The sequence below is a fragment of the Sebastes umbrosus genome, chromosome 5, assembly GCF_015220745.1.
Source record: "Sebastes umbrosus isolate fSebUmb1 chromosome 5, fSebUmb1.pri, whole genome shotgun sequence".
NCBI lineage: Eukaryota > Metazoa > Chordata > Actinopteri > Perciformes > Sebastidae > Sebastes > Sebastes umbrosus.
The window spans coordinates 17,493,304-17,512,652 of NC_051273.1; the positions used below are offsets into that span (position 1 = coordinate 17,493,304).

The 19,349-nt window shown below is 39.8% G+C and overlaps 1 protein-coding gene across 3 annotated transcripts in view; it reads left to right on the forward strand.

Moving 5' to 3' along the window:
* The window catches only part of LOC119488247 (guanine nucleotide-binding protein subunit alpha-11), a 37,331-nt gene that overhangs the window by 236 nt on the left and 17,746 nt on the right, over positions 1–19,349 (forward strand). The window contains exon 1 of one of the 3 annotated variants that reach the window (XM_037769728.1): positions 17,765–17,777. The exons of the other annotated variants lie outside the window; for them this stretch is intronic. Within the exon in view, the coding sequence (XP_037625656.1) occupies positions 17,765–17,777 (13 nt within the window). Of the gene's footprint in view, positions 1–17,764; positions 17,778–19,349 lie in introns of those variants that run through there. 3 annotated transcript variants of the gene reach the window in all.

Genomic DNA, 19,349 nt, shown 5'->3' on the forward strand with positions numbered 1-19,349 from the left:
GATAGTGTGCCTAAGCTATTGATTTGATTGTAAAGGTTTTGCATGCAAATCACTGCACAAGCCCACATTGCCCTGCACACCACAGGATTTGTGTGTGATGTGATATGCAAATCAGATGTGGTTCATCTGGTGTTTTCCAGTCTAATATAAGCTAGTGTTGAGCAGCCATTGACACAGGAAGCTTAATATACAGTAGAGCTGCCCCCTTTTAATCGATTAATCGGTTGTTTTGGTCTTAGTCGACTAAGATTTCTTTAGTCGACAAGTAATTTTTTAATGCTTTTTTTGCATGACTTATTTCTAAGAAACATATGAGCTCATCTCTGGTTAAAACAAGGGATGCACCGATCTTACTTTTCAGTCCCGGTAGCGATACCTGGGCTTTGGGTATCAACAAATCCTAGATAGTGCCTAAGCTATTGATTTGACTGTAAAGATTTTGCATGCAAATCACTACACCCAAAATTGAACAAGCCACATTACCCTGCACACCACAGGATTTGTGTTTAATGTTGTATGCAAATCAGATGTGGTTCATATGATGTTTCCAGTCTAACAGAAGCTAGTAGTGAGCAGCCATTGACACAGGAAGCTTAATATACAGTAAAGCTGCCCCCTTTTAATTGATTAATTGGTTAATCGGTCGTTTTGGTCTTAGTCGACTAAGATTTCTTTAGTCTATTAGTAATTTTTTAATGCTTTTTTTTTCATGCTGAATGACTTATTTCTAAGAAATCAATGAGCTCATCTCTGGTAAAAACTAGGGATGCACCGATCTGACTTTTTCAGTCCCGATAGCGATACCTTGGCTTTGATTAATAAGCTGTATGCCTCACTGTGTGGAGGTGACTGGGATCATTCTTTTATGTGTAAAGCAACATCAGGCTTCACTTAAAAAATGCTTTCTTAACATTGTAAAATGAAATGTAACAAATAAAAATTAATATCACATATACATATACAGTATGTGATATTAATATAACACATATGCTAATTATTATTAAACTAATAAGTCGTTTACTAATAAGTTGGTGAAAAATCTTCAAAATGATCAGGAATTACAATTCAAGTGTAAACCTTTTTAATGCATTTAAATTCCAGCCTATAATGTATATAGTATATAAACATAGTATTGACTTGAATTGAATAGATCGGCCACATTGTCACCAATACCTGGTCCAGCTATTTTACGTCAATATCTGCCCGATATCCGATCCGGTATCAGTATCGATGCATCCCTAGCTTTGGTCTTTGTTGACTAAGATTTCTTTAGTCTATTAGTAATTTTTTATGTTTTTTTTTCATGCTGAATTATTTTCAAGAAACTTGTGAGCACATCTCTGGTAAACACAAGATTTAAAATGGTGCTTTGTGTGATTCTTTGTGGAGAAACTCCATTTCACAGATCTGTCGATTAAATCCACTCATCGATTAGTCGACAAAATTATATGAGTGTTAGACTAGTCGCTTCTTGCTTCTCTTTTACCTTCAAATCTAAAGTAAAAGTCCCTTGACATTGACTGTTAGGTTGATGACGACCTTATAAACAAGACAAGTTAGATGACCACTCACCGGATAACAGAGGAGATTGTCTTCACTTCCTGATGACTCTTTCCTAATTTGACTTACTGTGATAGTTATTCAGGCTTTATTTTGGCTATGGTGTAGACACATGACTGCAAGTATCTTACTGTAAACTAACTCAGCCATTTAAAGTCAGAACTCTACATGTTATCCTCTGAATTTAAATGTTTTAAGTGTTATTCTGAATTACTTATAGATAATCCAGCATGAGTCTGGCTAAGTAAAGCTTCTCTCAGCTGTCAGCAGTTCCCTCTTATTCCTGTAGTCGTCTTCCACATTACTGTAGTTTTATCTGCCTGTAAAACACGGCTTAAATAAAGAAAAAGAGTTTGTTTTAATTAAGTCTGCTACAAGGGAGACAGCAGTCTCCTGGTGTCTGTCTGGTCTAGAAAAGGCCTTCACTGAGGTGGCCCACTCTGGGAAATAACTGTCCTCCAGAGAATAGGCTGTGCCATCCACACACTAATTTTCATGTTTAAAGAAGTGTAGCAGAGCCATTGTGCGTTTTTATAAAACGTTATATTGAGGGGTAAGCTGTTTTTTTTCATTTTTATTCCACAAGTTAAACAACAACTACAGTTAAGTCCAAGTTTAGGGTTAAGGCCCAGACACACCACCCCGACATCAAAGAACTAGCGGTGATGAAAGCCGCCCGTTTAGTCACCTCACGTCGCCTTTGTCTCGGCAAGAAAGTTGCACTCGAACACACCGCAAAGACTACAGCCAACGGCTGAGTACCACGTACGCTTTGCGCCTGCGTGAGATGAAATAACTCTCCACACCAGCAGGTGGCGGTAGTCTGTATTCGTCATTCAAAAAGGGAAACCGGAAGACCGAGGACTGCGGACATACAACCTGTTGTTATGATACGTACATGAAACAAAGCAGCGTTTGCCGACCATTTTCACACCACTTAGCATCATTCCAGATGGCCATGTCGTGAAAATATCCGTGTATTGGAACGATCAGATGACATGAAGATGAAAAATGAGAAGAGCCTTCTGTGTTTTTCCTCTTGACTTATTATTAATTGGCAAAAAATAAGTTAACAAATGTTTGCCTTAACAAAAGTATGGCTTACATAAGGAACATAAACACTCTTTCATTGTCAAATCTTAATTGAAAGAATAGGTCTTCTACAGTAATTAGTGCAAACAAAAAATGCAGCTTTGTTATTTTCATATAAATATGATGTAATTATAAACTAAGGCCATCAACATAAATTGAAGCATAAGCTCAACCAGAACTATACTTAAAAAAACCCCCAAAAGAACAGCATAACATATGTCTCAATTCCCTGATTATCAGCTCGTTTTTCCACTCAAAAAGTGCAGTATTTGGAAAGCAATACGGTTGGATTTCTGTGCCATTGTGTTATTTAAAAATAATTAATAAATATAAAACGCATTACAGGGATTGTGCTGTTGCCTCTCTCCAGTTTCCAATCTGTCACTGCTTGTGTCAGTGCATCAGAGAGATGTTCACTGTGTTGCTCTCATGAAGGCGGCGCGTCTGCAAAACATAACTTTTTATCTCCCACTCTGAAGTGATGTGGTGGGCAGCCAGTCACAGTTCAGTCATTTTCAGTAGCCCTGGATGTCCAACTGTCTGTAGTAAGAGCTACATTGTCTGTGTTAGACAATTCTTTCACAATTCCTTGTCGTGGCTGTTTGGGAATTACCATGTTGCTTAAGTGTCGGCGAGAGGGAATATTATAGCGCCGCCCAAGTAAAGTTACGTTAATCATATGCTGAAATCCAGCGTCCTCCACGACTGCTTAAGGCTGCATATCTTTCGCTACAAACCTCCCCAATGCTTTAGTTATGTTTTTTGCCATGTCTGAATCTGCTTGCAGAGGCTGTTTAAATGCTGCATGGAGAAGGAGTCGCTCTTTCCTTCCCGACTCTCTTCTCCTTGCGCTATCAACGGACACACCGGGGTGATGTGTTCATAAATGGCTTATCTTATCGGAAGTATTGCCGCTAGCATAAACCACACGTGTTGCACAGTGCTTACACAGTCGCCGTTTTATCCACCACTTTTTTCCCGTCATTTTCATAGGTGACACTAAATCCATAATGCTCCCATAAAGCAGAGCGAAACAATGCTGGTGGATCCTTTACTTTATCGTGTGCACTCGCCATTTCCTAAACTGACTTGACAGCCGCACTCTGCACCTCAACTGTGCCAACTAAGAAGGAGGCTGGGTCACGCTTCATCAACGCGTCATATCTTTGGGGTATAACACATGCGCAGTAAAATCTGGTCTGCACTCGCCGAAATTGAGCCAATAGCAACGCACGACCACAATTTCAGTTACACTGCGCATGTGTTATACCACATACCACAAGACCCATGTCCACCCGTGTCCCAGCCTCCTTCCATAGGCCTTGATTTCTAGTGTGACAATAAACGGGAGCCTAACTCTACATGAAAAAAATACACAATCAAATGAACCAAACAATACATACACGCCCCGAACCCTGACTAGCGAGCTGAACGGTTTGGATTTTTTACCTGAACCGTTTTTTATCCCTAGTAAATAGTGTGTTGTAGCTGAAATGAAACAGAAAGGCAGTGGAATTATTAGTCGTCATTCTCCCTCTCTCATTAAAGGTGCTGCAGTGATTATCAAACATATGGTCATACAGAAGGTACAACCAGCTGTTGTAGCGTTTATCTGATTCCTGATCAGCACAGAGAGAGCATTGATCCATATGGGAGAGGGTTGAGGAAGTGGCGTTACAAAACTTTTGTCTCGTAATTCATAAATACATTTGATCTGTGTGTTTGTTTTAGATAATGAATAGTTGCTAGCTAAACTGTTATTGTTGTAGTTAAAAGTCACATTGTGAGCTGCCTGTTTTTTTTAGTATATGTTATATTTTTTTATGTGTTTTATGTATTTACTAGATTTTATGTAGAGGTCTGTTCTGTGTTAAACCTGCTTGAAACTGTCAAAGTGCACAAGTTATTCTTCTTTTGGAGATTTTGGCTATTACCATGCAGCTTCAGTTGCATTACTACCACCATCTGGACTGGAGTAGGACCAAGCGTGATTTGCATGTAGCCTGGGAAAACCAAGACGGATGCAGTCAGATTTGTGATCTGGCAAACTCAGATGCATATGTGAAGCTAAGGGTAAAGAAACGTGTATTAAATCGCGAGTTTGTTTAATACTGCTACAGCCTGACTGTCAACCGATACTGGGTTTTTGAGGTCAATACCAATATTGATATTTGAGAAATTTTAAAAAATCTGATACCTGTTTATCAGTTGGGCTCTAGATACTACTAATCATATTTTGGAAGTGAATAAGTCAGAGTGGCTTAAAGGGGACCTATTATGCTTTTGTGCTTTTTCCCTTTCCTTTAGTGTGTTATATAGTTTTTTTTGTGCTTATAAAAGGTCTGCAAAGTTACAAAGTCCAAAGAGTTACTTTCCCCCACAGAAACACAGCTCTTGAGCTGCCTGAAACGCCTTGTTTGAAGTCCTGCCTTTTCTTCCGTAACGTGGTGATGTCACCAAGTAACATCAAATCTGCGATGTGCAATATCATTGTTCAATATTGCGATGACGATATTACTTGCGATAAATAAACAAATATTGAAGTGTACATATTAGCTATACCTATGTCAGGAGGGTGAAAAGAGCCATTTTTTGAACATTACAACATGTAAACATATTCTAGTACAAACCCAAAATAAATGTACGAACCTGAAAATAAGTATAATAGGGTCCCTTTGATAATGTTGCTAGCCACCAGTTCCTATGTCGCCAAGACATCAGTTAGTCAATATGTGTATAATAAACCAGATATATCTATGCTAAGCTATTTAACTAATATAAAATAAGAGATATCAAACTACTAGAATCTGTTGATATTTTGGTGTAATGTGACGTCTCAGTGTGACTGAATGCTACGAGATATCGAAGCACTGCTTCTCTACTTGTAAAATGGCTAAAAAGAAATGTCATGGTTGGCAACACACAAAAGGCATCTGTTCATTCAGTTGGCCAACATATTGCCAAACATTGATTAGAAATATAAAAGTGTTGTTGGCGGGGAAACGTACTGTTATTGTTCTTCTTCTTTTCCTGCTCACAGCTGAGATTCTGGGATGGTGACTCATTGAAAGAGATTGATTTGGAAGACATCCCTTTCCTGTTCTTGCAAATCTTTTTCTGATGAAAAATGCTAAAGTACAAATTGCAGGAGACATTTTTTTTGCTTCAGCTTGTGATGGCAGTCTGCTGTCACATTATTTAAGCTTGCGTGAAAAGGATCTAAGCACTATGTAGCTGCTACAGTGTGAGTTATAGCGCACTCTGGTTGTCTCACTTCATTTGGAAACTATTATGGACGTCTTTGATCCTTTTTATAGACCTTCACGCATAGGGTAGCTTTTTATTATGTTTTTGGCTGTCTTGAGTCTTTTCTCTACACTACTTCTCTGGCTTGTGACTTCTTAAATTCACTGGATTTCATATTTTCACTAATTGGTTGAAAGAAATAAACTTTAACAAAGAGTTTTGGTGATTTGCTTGCTAATGTTGTTGGTAGAGCAGAAACCAAATATTTCAGTTCACATTTGTTGATTACGATGGTCTAAATTGCAAATGTAACTCAAAAGCTTTTATTAAAATGATTTATAGTTTTGTTTGATGCAGTGTGAAATACTAACTTGCGACCTATAAGGGCCCAGACACACCAACCCGACGTCAAAGAACCAGCGGCCAGTTGCGGCGACAAAGGCCACCAGTTGCGGCGCCTTTGTCTCGGCCAAAAAGTTGCACTCGACCACACCACAAAGACTACAGCCAACGGCCAACTACCACGTACGTTCTGCGCCGATGTGAGATGAAATAACTCTCCATACCAGCAGGTGGCAGTTGTTTGTATTAGTCATTCAAAAAGGGAAACCGGAAGACCGAGGACGGCAAATATATAAGCCGTTGTTATGATGCGTACATGAAACAAGGCGGTGTCTGCCGATCATTTTCACACCACTCTCACTCACCACTTAGCTTCATTCCACTTAGCTTCATTCCAGGTGGTCATGTTATTGTGAAAATATCTGTGTATTGGAACGATCAGATGAGATGAAAAATGAGAAGAGCCCCTACTCGTTGGCTTGCTTTCCTCACGTCCGTTTCTCTTCTTGTGCATTGATTCGCTTAAGTTGAACGGACCCAAACTGTCCGACAGCCGACCGTCAGCTTGGTGTGTCAGGGGCTTAAGGAGCATTGCTGGTTTTGTACAATGTTTTAAGCGGAGGTAATTATTCCAGCTGTTTATCAGCTACAGGCTGGCTTTCCTCAGTGTGGTTAGCTAGTGCATGGTAGACATGCAGGCTGAGGAAGAGTCAGGGTCAGAAGAGTGCTCCGCCGCCTGCTGTAGCTAATGAAAGTCACAAGTAATTAAATGTGTACAGCCGGAGAGCCCAGGGAGCTGCAGTAACAACACCAGTTTGTGAGCTGTCTTCAGTAAATTCGACCTTTTTTCAAAACATGGAAATGAGTGTTTGTTAGTGCAAACAGCTGACTTTCACATTGGTATGTTCACTTACTGGAATTGGCAGATGCACAATAAAGTATACAGAAGATGTCATGATAAGTTAGGTTCCTGTGCAATGACAAAGTTACCAGTAATAGGCCCTGTCATTTCCCCCGATCTTCAATTTGATCATCTTCTATAACCCTTAGGACAATATATTTTCATGTTCTTGTGATATTTTTCTCAGTATGATGTTATTCCAAGTTATTCTATTATAACAAGAAACTTAACTATGTGGTTGAGGTTTCTTGTTTCTGAGGATGTGGTAATAACAGAGAAAAATACGTCATAATATGAAAGCATCTTGTTATAATAGAGAAAAGTTCATGTTGCGCATTGTGGTAGTGTGCAACGGTGACTCGAGACAGTGAGTGTAACTTTTCCAATGTGGATCCACTGTTGACTTAAGGTTAAGTCAGTCATATGGATGAAAAACCTGTAAAACGTGTACTAATGCAGTACTACACAAATGCTACATATGTTTTCTACTCCTGTGGAAGTGTGTTCATATGGTACAACCCTGTTACAAAGCGGGTAACTCAAGATCATTTGACTTAAATCAGTTGTGGCTCCAACATGAAATAAGAGTCATCATTGTGTTCGTTTGAGGACCAGTCTCTGACAGTTTAATTGTATCACCCAACAAAAAGCCATTTATTTAATGCCTAGACAGGAATTTTAAAGTCTTACACTATGAGCCCCTCAAAAAACATTTTGATAGAGCAATACAGAAAAACATTAATATTAATCGATTTTGTCACTCTTATTATTCTTTGTCTTACTTTTATTTGTGGTACAATCATGCTCACGTTTTGGAACTACAGTTCTCATGACGCTCTGAGGAATGTGAACAAGAAATATAATGTAGCCATGGATTCAGTAAGTTACGCTGTGTGCTACAACATGAGCCTTGTTTTTTAGCCTATACTTGTGCACATTTTGACACCATACAATAACACAAAAATATCGACAAATGACTCAGTCACAATCAGGTGTGGGTGTCTGACTCTGTGAGCATGCTAGGGCTGACTGTAATGCTTCAAAACTTCCCCCGTTGCCATGGTAATCAACCTCCAAATCAGTATTTGAATGCTTATTGTTAGGTAAGGCAGGTTTAAGTATGTAATATTACTGTTTGTTGTATGTAGAGGTGCGTGTGTGTATAGACAGAAGAACAAATGGTATTCGGGACACACATGTAAAGTGTGTTGTAAAAACAATACCGCAATCTTCAAAAGTCCCTCAAAATATTTCACATCAGATTTTCTGAGAAATTTACTAACTAACATACGGTACTAATTGTATGTGCTTGTTATTATCAATTTAGACTATGTAATTGTATCACAATATCTTGATATATGATTTCCTCATAAATAAAAATAATAAAAATAGAAATTATCATATTGAATTATCGCCCAGCCCTGTTGCCAAAGGTTCAACATACACATATATAGGTTTTTCAGTAATTTTTAGTTCATCAGGTAAATAGAAAACATGTATATATTTTCAAGGAGGGACTGTTGAGTGTTGATGCACGACTCAACAGAAATACTATGTCTAGTTCAGGGAGCTACTACAGAAGAACTTAAAGCTGAGAGCTAAAATAGTTTGAACTTTTGATCTAGTTTTGTCATTCACCTTGTCAAACCCGGTTACCTTCTCGTGCCTGTCTGGGTATTGAACTCGGCGCCGTTATCAGCGGTTATGAGCCGGATTCAAATCCACAACATCAGGAGCACATTCTGTACATCTGAGTGAGCTAAGGCCTCGGGCAGCACAGGATATTTACCTGAACTCATAATTGAAATGGGAGTCAGGATGCTGTATACACACACACACACACACACACACACACACACACTCACACACACTCACACACACTGAGCACACACTTCATCTGTCAATGTGCACACCGCTCAAACAGGTCGGTAGTATCTGGGTTAATGAGTGTTTGTTTTTTGGCAACACCCAAGGATGTCTCATGCATGGAGCCTACCTACGCCTATTATGGTTTCTCTTAGCAAGTCTTTCAGTAAGCCGAGCAGATAAGCCCTGTGTTAGCCATATTTATTTGGATCCCTGTTAGCTGCTGCCAAGGTAACGGCAGTCATGGCAGAGTTTTGTAGAACTAACAAAACTGCAGACAGTACAGATGAAAGACACACATACACCGAGAGGATAAAATGAACCAAAGAGACTTGTGAGAGAGTGTGTATGTACAGTGGCATTGTGGGCCATCATAGGACTGCCCTGTGGAACCCCAGCTATCCTAAGAACGTATATGCTAAGAAGTGAAAGTCAATTGTTCGTTCTATTGAAACATCAGCGCCCAGCAGCAAAGCTACGCTTCCGCCATTTTGGACTGAAAGTGACTACCAGACGCCGGTAAAAAATAAAAAAATTTTGCCCTGCGTGTAAAGTAGTAAATAGTCTATAACTACATTAAATTCTGTCTTTGTCAAACTACTAGCTACTGGCCGATAGCCGGTTGTTTGGGGACAGAGACGTTAATACATCCACCACGGTACAGGCTTACAGCATACAGCCCATGGGTGTATTGTGAGATAATAAAAGTGATGTATTACAGCCTGCAGGAAGCCGGCAGAACCGGATATGTCATATGAGCGTGCAGGGTGGTGCAGTCACATGGGTCTGATGCACGTTCATTATGCCGAGGAAAATAACTCTGGATTCAGCTATTAGTAAACTTTACAACTTTGATTTAAATGGGGGTTATTTAAGTGTTCGTACTGGGAAGTTGATTTACCTAAAAAAAAAATCATCCTCTGATTTACAGATGTCTCTTTATACATTCATGGCTATGGACTCATTGCCGTTTTCATTCCAAAATGGCGGCAGCCATCTAGCGGCCATTGTTAAAAAAAGCACCAGAGTTTCGCCTCTATGCTTCTATACTCTTTGAGCTATCATTGTGGGCGCTTGCACTGCTGAAGGCAGAGTTGGCAGATGCCTTCCTGTATCCTCACTCCCACAACTGTATGTCTAACAGCACTGACTGACTCTGAGCCAAGGTTGATAATGCTAATCATCACCCACGTGAGCTTATTTCCCAGAAATCTCAAATTGCTAGACTCATGCAGCCTGACCTGACGCTCTGGTGTGTGACTGTGCCAACAAACTGCCAGTTAGTTTCGACAAATGCGCATTGGTTTATGTTGAAATAGTTTTTTTTATGAACCATGAAAGTCACATGCGCTTTCAGTTCTGTTCCATTTAGCAGTAAATTGTGTCTAAACAGATCAAACCCTTTCAACCTGGCTGTACATCACAGCTACCAGTGGGATACTGAATACATTTTCATTACGCTGCTCAATAAATTACAGCCAGGACATCTATTTATTTCTTGACCCAATATGACTCGTGTGGCACCATTTTCCTGTCAACAGGAAGCATTGCCAGCCATTGGTGGTCTAACTTTGTATGAATTTCGGTGGGCATTAGGTGATTATGTCATCCAGTTTATTGCTGAAATGATTAGTTTAATTAATTTGCTGATTAAAAGAAAATTGGTCGGTGATGGTTGTGATGACTAATAAGTCATTTACATTTGCTTTTAGGCGTTGCTGCTTTTCACTGTCATATTTAATTTGAAGGTCCCATATTGTAAAAAGTGAGGTTTTCATGTATTTTTTTGATTATAAAGCAGGTCTATGTGCTATATAAATACTGTGAAAGTATCGAAACGCTCAATCCACAGAGAATTCAGAAACTGTGCCTTTGAAACAAGCCGTCAGGATTTCTGTAATTTTGTGATATCACAAATATACAATATATAGATCATTTCACAGTTTCAAACGTAAACTAAATGTGTCCCAGTTTATTCACGGTTGCATTGTATGCAAAGAGTATAGAAGCAAAAAGGTGAAGCTCTGGTGCTTTTTTGACAACAGCTGCTGCCGACATTTTGGACTGAAAACGCTTATTATATTTATAATATTTTATTTTTCAACACAGACCATTTCGGTAGAATATGACAATAGAATATAAATAATTGTTTTACTTTTGTACGGCACTTTTTAGGTGGACGTTTTACTGGCGTCCGGTAGTCGCTTTCAGTCCAAAATGGCGGAAGTGTAGCTTTGCTGCTGGGCGCTGTTGTTTGAATGGAACGCGCAATTGACGTTAACTTCTTTGCAATATATGTTCTTTGGTGTATGTGAATGACATCAGCTGACAGGAAGTAAACATGAACCCAAACCGTTGCCTAGCAACGCAATTCCGTTGAAATGTGCTAAAATGGAGCGTTTCAGACAGAGGGTAAATCCAGGCATATTTGGGCAGACAATATGAGGAAAATAAAGGTTTTATTGAACAGTATAGCATGTAAACATGTTCTAGTAGAAACACAAAATCTAAGTAGTAAGTGAAAATGAACATGATATGGGAGATTTAAAGTAATTACTTTGTTTTTTTGCTGTTGGTCAGACAAAATCAACTTAAAAGCTAAACTCAACGTGCTCGTTTTGTTCAACCAACACTCCAAAACCAAGACATATTAAATTCACTGTAATTAATGACAAAAGACAATAAGTACATCCTCACATTTGAGATGCTGAGAATATTTGGTATTTTTGCTTAAAAAATGACTGAAACAATTAATAGATTATCTTAACAGTTGCTGATTAATTTTCACAACACACACACAGTATACCACCGCTTTTACAAGAGCACAAGACAGTAGCTTATGGTAATGATGTGGACGTCTTTCACATAGAGAATCCAGCATATTGCTGCTTTAGTTATCTGGATATGGTAGCAGGTTTCACTTGTTGTCTTCGTGGAAATGTGTTGAGTCTGTTCCAATGTGACATTATGGCTCTGTATACACTAGGCAGTGCTTGTGTAAGATTGGCATCTAGCTGGCATAACAAGTTAATGCAGTGTGACTAAACCAGCTCTCGAGTTTGTCCGGTTTTCACAATATTGCTTTAAGTACAGCAACTGCTGCAATATCAGCTCTGATTAAGTCACAAAATGTGATGACTAACGTTCTCTGCCTCGCCTGTTCAATGTGAAACTTTCATACATAAGAATGTTGTAATGTTTTAGTTGTGAGTATACCTGTACTGTAGCAGCCATCCCAGCCATCTTTTTTAGAGGCGTATGTTTCCAGTCCTGAGCTTCTGTGCCTGGTAGATGAAAAATTGAGTTTCACAGTGTGGTACGAAGGCAAGACAGGTAGGTGTTCGTAGTTCTGCACTGTTTGTCTGGCGGCTCTGTTGGTTGAGCAAACTGATGTTGACACACCCAGAGTTTCTGCAGTTATGTGGCAGTCAGGCCTGTGAAAAACTGCCCAGTGCTCCTCATGTCACCGCCTGTCTGGCTGCTTATTACAGACACGTATGGTTCCGTTAAAAACTTCTCATATCACTTTATGTCTGAGGTCACGGTTGGGAGTTGTGGCACTTGTTTTTATCAGTTGAGTGCCTGTGCGTTTGTGCATATAAAAATCAAACAGTTCTGGATACCTAAAAAGCTTCAAAGTTCTTCACACAGAAATACATCACCGCTGGGCAAGTTCCCAACTAAGTCTTTGACTAGGAAGAAGGAAGTGAAGTTGAAGACTGCCGCAAAACCTCTGTCCAGTGGGAAATACTGCTGTCCCAGTACAACTGGTATTTTGATGAAATGGGAACCAAAATAGGAAAAATGATTAAATTGACATAGATGTCCTTTAGAAGGAAAAGTATGCCAGGAATTTTCTCAAAACTGGAATAGAGATCCTGTGCTTGCTGCCCCCCTCTCTCTGTCTCTTTCTCCGTCTTTCTCTCAGCATAGATCTAGATGTGCTCTTATAATCCCCTTGCTCCTCACAGACATATTTCAAACATTCAAATACAGCACAAGAAAGGCTCTGGTCCTCATCCCTCCCACCACAGTCATTACAGTGAATAGATGAAGATGTAGCTGTAAATGCCATGACATGGACCGTGTCAAGTCTGTGCCTGGTGCCCACTAGTCCACACTTAATCGAATATTAATCGCGATCACAATTTTGGCTTCCTACAATTTAAATGAACATAATCAACTGCGTTATTGACGTTTCAAATGCGTGCTCCGCTCATAATCAAATCAAACGCTTCTTAAGCTAACAGCCGGTCACCAGGGGGTGATCGAGATGTTGTGACTTCACATTTGGGGAGCTGTCATGTCGTTGCGTGCGCACCCTACAGCGGCAGCCTGTGAAAACTTTCCTGATTGTTGCGGTTGCAGTCCAGAGTAACTAGAGTAATATACTGTATATTTGACCAACTTTCTGAGTTGGTCACACCCTTTTTTTTTTCTTCTTCACTGGCTCAGTCGGTCTCTCCCTGCCTGCACTTTCATCATCAGCGACGTCTGAGTCAGAACCTCTCATTGTCTCTCTCTCCTCATTTTTCTTTTTAAAGTAATCAGCTATTGACCGCGACAATACCTTCTTGTTGTCAAAACCCTGTTTTGTCACTTATTTTGGACTTGCAGGTGTTACAAATTGCGAGCTTTATGTCTTCTTTACACACAATGACAGCGAATGTTAGAAGCTTTTGGCCGGGTGGGTAGGGGCTCAACCTGCAGAGCGTCACTGTTATGACCTGTGAGATCACCGCCACCGTTCTGTCTGCGCTCAGCGTCTCCTCTGCTCATCCCTCTGTGTGTGCGAGTGCAGACGTTCCACAAAGACCCTCTCCCCCTAAATGGCAGCGATGTGTGGATGATGTATCTGCGCATTATGCATCGCCTCTCCAGCAGTGCCCGGCTGCAAACCCCATGTGTAATTCAGCATCTGGAGGCTTCCGCTCAGCCCTTTTAAAAATAATCGTCAGTTGCAGCCCTAATTTCAAGGCTGTTGTAATATTAGTAGATTGATATATTAAAGATGTTGCTTTTAACATGTTCACCCATTTTATACAAGGATGACACTATTTATCAGCCATCATATACGGCAATATCTATGAATCTGTCAGTTTCGACTGATGATATGAAGTACTGCTGTAGCAGAAATTATGTTATAAAATACAGTGCGTGGTTACTCTCCATCGTCTTGTTCCTGCTATCCACCTATTACTAATTTCCTTTTCTTTTATATGTCCCATGTGGTCTTGTCTCTGTAGCTATACATATAAGCAGTGGGAGGAGGATTGGTGGGGGTGGAGGGGTTCCATCTCGTGACAGGAACAGTGACATGGGAAATGAATATGAAACAATTTTTCTCTCTCTCTCTCTCTCTCTCTCTCTCTCTCTCTCTCGCACACACCCTCTTCTCAAGCAAGCAGAAGTTACTGTATCCATAGCAGCTGTACACTGAAGCATCTGCCAATATGGCAATCCAAATAGTATTGTGACACTGCCACTCAGTCCATGCAGTCTTAGTCTGCAGATGCTGAATCAGTCACTCATTCTTTCGATGAAACAGTTTGAGGATAGTAGCCCAGAGATCTAAAAGTTCCTTAAAGGGCGTGTCCATCTGTGATCTGAAACGCTCTCTCAGCCGTTGCAAAAAGCAGTGACGTAGGTTTCCAAAGAAAGCTGAGGTTATGAATAATGTGAACGCAACCACTAGCTGAGTCAAATGTGCATGTGCAACTCTCAACAGAGATGAGAAGGAAGCGAGATGGCTCACTCCTTAGCTACTTCCATCATCAGCAAGTGAGTTGCTAGCTTTACTACCCTGAAGTGGCATTTGACTTGGCCCGGGCAAGCGCGCAGTCCTTATTGTTGAACCCTGTACAGTACTGAAGTAAATGTATTTTGTCTAGGGCTGTCAACTGATTAAAATGTTTAATCGCGATTAAGCGCATGATTGTCAATTGTTCATCGCAAATTAATCCCACATTTTTTTATCTGTTCAAAATGTACCTTAAATGGAGATTTGTCAAGTATTTGATAATCTTATCAACATGGGAGTGGGCAAATATGCTGCTTTATGCAAATGTATTTATATATTTATTATTGGAAATCAATTAACAACACAAAACAATGATAAATATTGTCCAGAAACCCTCACAGGTAATGCATTTAGCTTAAACAATATGCTTAAATCATAACATGGCAAACTGCAGCCCAACAGGCAACAGCAGCTGTCAGTGTTTCAGTGTGCTGACTTGACTATGACTTGCCCCAAACTGCATGTGATTCATTAGGTTTTCTAATTTCATATGATGCATCTTCACTCTGTCTAGCTTTAAAACTGAGCCCGCTACAACCTAAAAATCACAAGTTGCGTAAGTGTGTTAAAGAAATTAGTGGCATTATAACGAATTTGCGTTAACGCGGTATTATTGCGTTAATTTTGAAAGCCCTAATTTTGTTACTTTCCCCCACTGCCTAATATTGATAGTAAGCAGTTAGGGCTTGCTTGATGTCTGAATAAATGCTATGCTATGCTATGCTATGCTATGCTATGCTATGCTATGCTATAAATGCACAAGTTGTGGCAGTTGTGAAACTTGTGTTTGTTGAATCGGTGATTCTCAGCATGGCAAATTTAACCCCAATAGTCCCTGGTCCAGCAGAACTGGGTAAGGAACAGGAACCTTTTGGGATGCTGAATCTACGACTCAGTACTGTAATCTATGTTCCTACGATCAAAATGTTCCTGGAGAGGCTCCTATGGGCGAAAAAGGGCCACTAGACCGTCATTCAGTCATTCAGTCATTCAGTTCCTGTACAGTCAGACAGGCCTTCAGCAAACCTCTCCCAACACTGAGCTGAAGTGGACAGAGCTTCCTGTTTGATGTGCTTGGGGAAGTTTTAAGGAATCATTTACTTTGAGCTCCCTTCTCCTCCACTCTGTCACACTTTGCACCTCCTTCCTTTCCCTCTCGTCTCCTCGACTCTCTTTTGTTCTTTCTCTTTCAACGCGGATGCCAAACTCTGCTTCAAGTTATTACTCTTCATGTAAACCACAGCTGAAATGTCTGCCGTGGCCTGCAGCTGGCCCGACCCAATGAAAAGCATCTGTTTCAACTATTTTTTCCTATTCTTTGTGAGTTAACGGTTAGTTGGATTTATTACAGAGCTGTTGTATCAGTTTGCTTGAGTGTCTAGCAAGGTGTACCTAATAAACTGAGTATTTAAATCTTTATAAAAGTGTGTTTTATCATGTTTAACAAAATACACAGTCACCACATATTCATATAATGTACATAGTACATTTTACAACTTAAAGTTTCTTTTTGTATTGTTTGTTTTTTAGTACTTTTTATGGAAGCAAATAATGGACATAAAAATTTGAATCTTATATTAAGCAACTGAATACTTGAATTGAACAAGTGACCTAGTTTTCCTAAGTAAGTTAATCATGAAGGTAATCAACAAGGTTAAGAATAATGGGAATGTTAGCACTAGCTCAATCAAAGTTAGCTGAGTTTGGAAGTGACTGAAAGGGTTAGTTTGTATTTTTTGAAGTGGGGTTGTATGTATACTCCCACATTCTGTGAGGTAAAATGACGGTTTTGTGAATTGAGTCTGCTCTGGTCTTGAAGACTGCGATATAACGGCTTCAATTACTGTCAGAACGGGCTGTCTGACAAGGTAAAGCATCTGTGGACGGGAGCAGCAGAAAAACTTATTCTAGACACCTAAAAAAATCAATATCAGTTTAAGTGTATGCTATATTTAGAATATCTTCACCGCTTTACCTTGCCGTCAGACAGCTCTTTCTGATGAGGGATTGAAGCAGCTATATCGCCGTCTTCAAGACCAGACCAGACTCCATTCACAAAAACAGTAATTTTACCTCGAGGAACACCATAGTTGCTGGTCTACCGCTGCATCAACCAGTTAATTTGTTTGTGTTATTGTGTGACCTTCGGATCAGAATTAACGTGGCGTCCAAACAGCAATACATTGCTTAGCTTCCGTACCAGTAATCCTGTCTGTTTCTCCAAACTGGAAGCATGTCGAACGCCATCTAAGTTACTGTATGTAACGTTAATACAATGACTATAAGGATGTACAGTATATATACTGTACATGTAGCAGCGTCATCATGCAAAAAACTACATTAGGTCACGTCAGGAAGTTTTTAGAAGGGCTTGGGAGAATAGCATTTTGTCACTAAAACATACATATTTTGACCAAAATGTGGATTTGAATACATAAGGAAAACCACTGTGATGCTACAGAACGATATAAAAACCTCAAAAATAATGGACAGTCCCTTTTAAATACGAATGAGTTTATAGCATTGACAGATTATACTTTGACAATCATCTCTGAATTCATGTGGTCGGAATTGCCCTCTTTTAAAATTTCAGTTGATTTAAAGTTGTGCAATTTCAAAACCTTTTTTTTTTTTATTTTAGGGTTCACAAATTCAGATAGAAAGTTCCCAATATTCAGTGGAGAATAAGATGCTTTATAAGGTTAAAATCTCTGTCCATTATTTACTTTCGTAACCGTTTAATTCCCATAGGCTGAGTAGAGTACCGGCTGTGGACATTGTGGGATTAAGAAATGCTAAAGTTGCATGTTTGACTGGGCTCTGTGGAGATGTACTGAAGCCTATCAGCTGGTGTTTTCTGCCATGTATTTATGAGTCCAGGACAGGAGTTGCCATGGGAACAAGCATTACCCCTCAGGAGTAGCTCCAGTGAATGTACAGTAGCTTGTCCGTGAGAAATGCTTCTGCTGGGTTTTCCAGTCAGGCAGGAGAACAATGGGATCTGTTGAATTAAGCTGATCATGCCTACAAGACATGTCAATTTTTATTCATATTGTCCAATATCACAAATCACAAATTTACCTCAGGGGGCTTTACTATATGTACAGCATATGACACCCTCTGTCCTTTTTGTCCCCTCTCTTCTGGTTGTGTGTGTTTGGAAAAGACAAAGCTGATGTATCTATCGCATGTTAACTCCCGTTATTTCTCTGCTTGGAAATTATGAAAGCATAAAATGTACTCTCAGTATTTTTCTTTTCTTTACTCCCTCACATCCCAGTAACACCCCATCCTTCTCTTCAGCTCTTTAGTCAATGAGAAAGTGAACTCTCCGGCGCTGTGTCCTGACAATTGCTATTTATGTCCCTCTCTCAAAGACATACTCTGTCTGAAGGGGAAACTCCAATATTGCCTGACTTGCTTTCCACAGTGAAAGATCCTGTCTGGTTAGAGGGCAGGCGGCGCTCGGGGCACTCCTTCACTGTACACTGAACTGTGCTCTTCTGTCAGCGACAGTCAAACTTGACTCTTGTCATCCTTGGAAGACATTTCAGCTACTTTGCCTTGGGAATACCAGCTGTACTTTATCACACCAATCACATTCCTTTATCTAATCAGCCACTACAGTTCTGCCTACACAATGTGGCTGTAAACACTATCAGCGTCACTAGTGTTTTTTTTGCATGTTTCCTTTTTCCCCAATTTGGCCAGTTCCCGATGTGCAGCTTTCCTGTCACACTATTGGACACAGTGTATGCTAATAGGGCTGGGACGATACACCTATCTCCCGATTCGGTACTATCACGATACTTGGGTGCTGATTCGATATGTATTGCGATTCTACAAGTATTGCGATTCGATTATAACACTAGACCATGGGAAAAAGTTGAATCATGCACTTCTAGGGACTTTTAATTTGAAAAATATCTAAATTGATTTAGTAAAAATGTTTGATTTTCAGCAAGTATGTAGACTGAGATGTCCTGAAGTCAAATAAATCAGTCATTGTCAAGCATTATTTATAAAAACAAATTCCAGCAACCCAAAAATCAAAGAAAACCGACATTTCCCTCACAAATTACTGGTATCTTCTTTTTACTTCCGCCAACTTCGCCAAGTCCATCGCTAGTTCTCCGTAGCTCTGTGCTCTTTATACATCCATGGTCAGCTCCGTTAGACTGTATTTACCATAAATGTCAGTATATGGTCCCTTTTAAACTAGAGAATATTTTGATTATTAGAAAAGGCAATCTGCTAAGTTCATAACAAATAATTGTCGATAGCAGCCCTAGTTGAGATCAGTAGAACAAGGACGAGTGAAAGAAAGAAATCAGAGAGAATACGTGTAGCTAAAGCTGCAGTGACTCAGACTTGAATGTTGGGAGAAGTGAGATGGAGAGATGAGTGGTGGAGAGCTCAAGCAGGGTTGTAGAGGAAGAAAATAGGAGGTGGAATGGGGGTGGAAGAGAGAAGGATTGCTCTGGAGAGAGAGCTACATACATGTAGTGAAACTAGAGGTTGAGTTTGGGTTAGACCGCTACC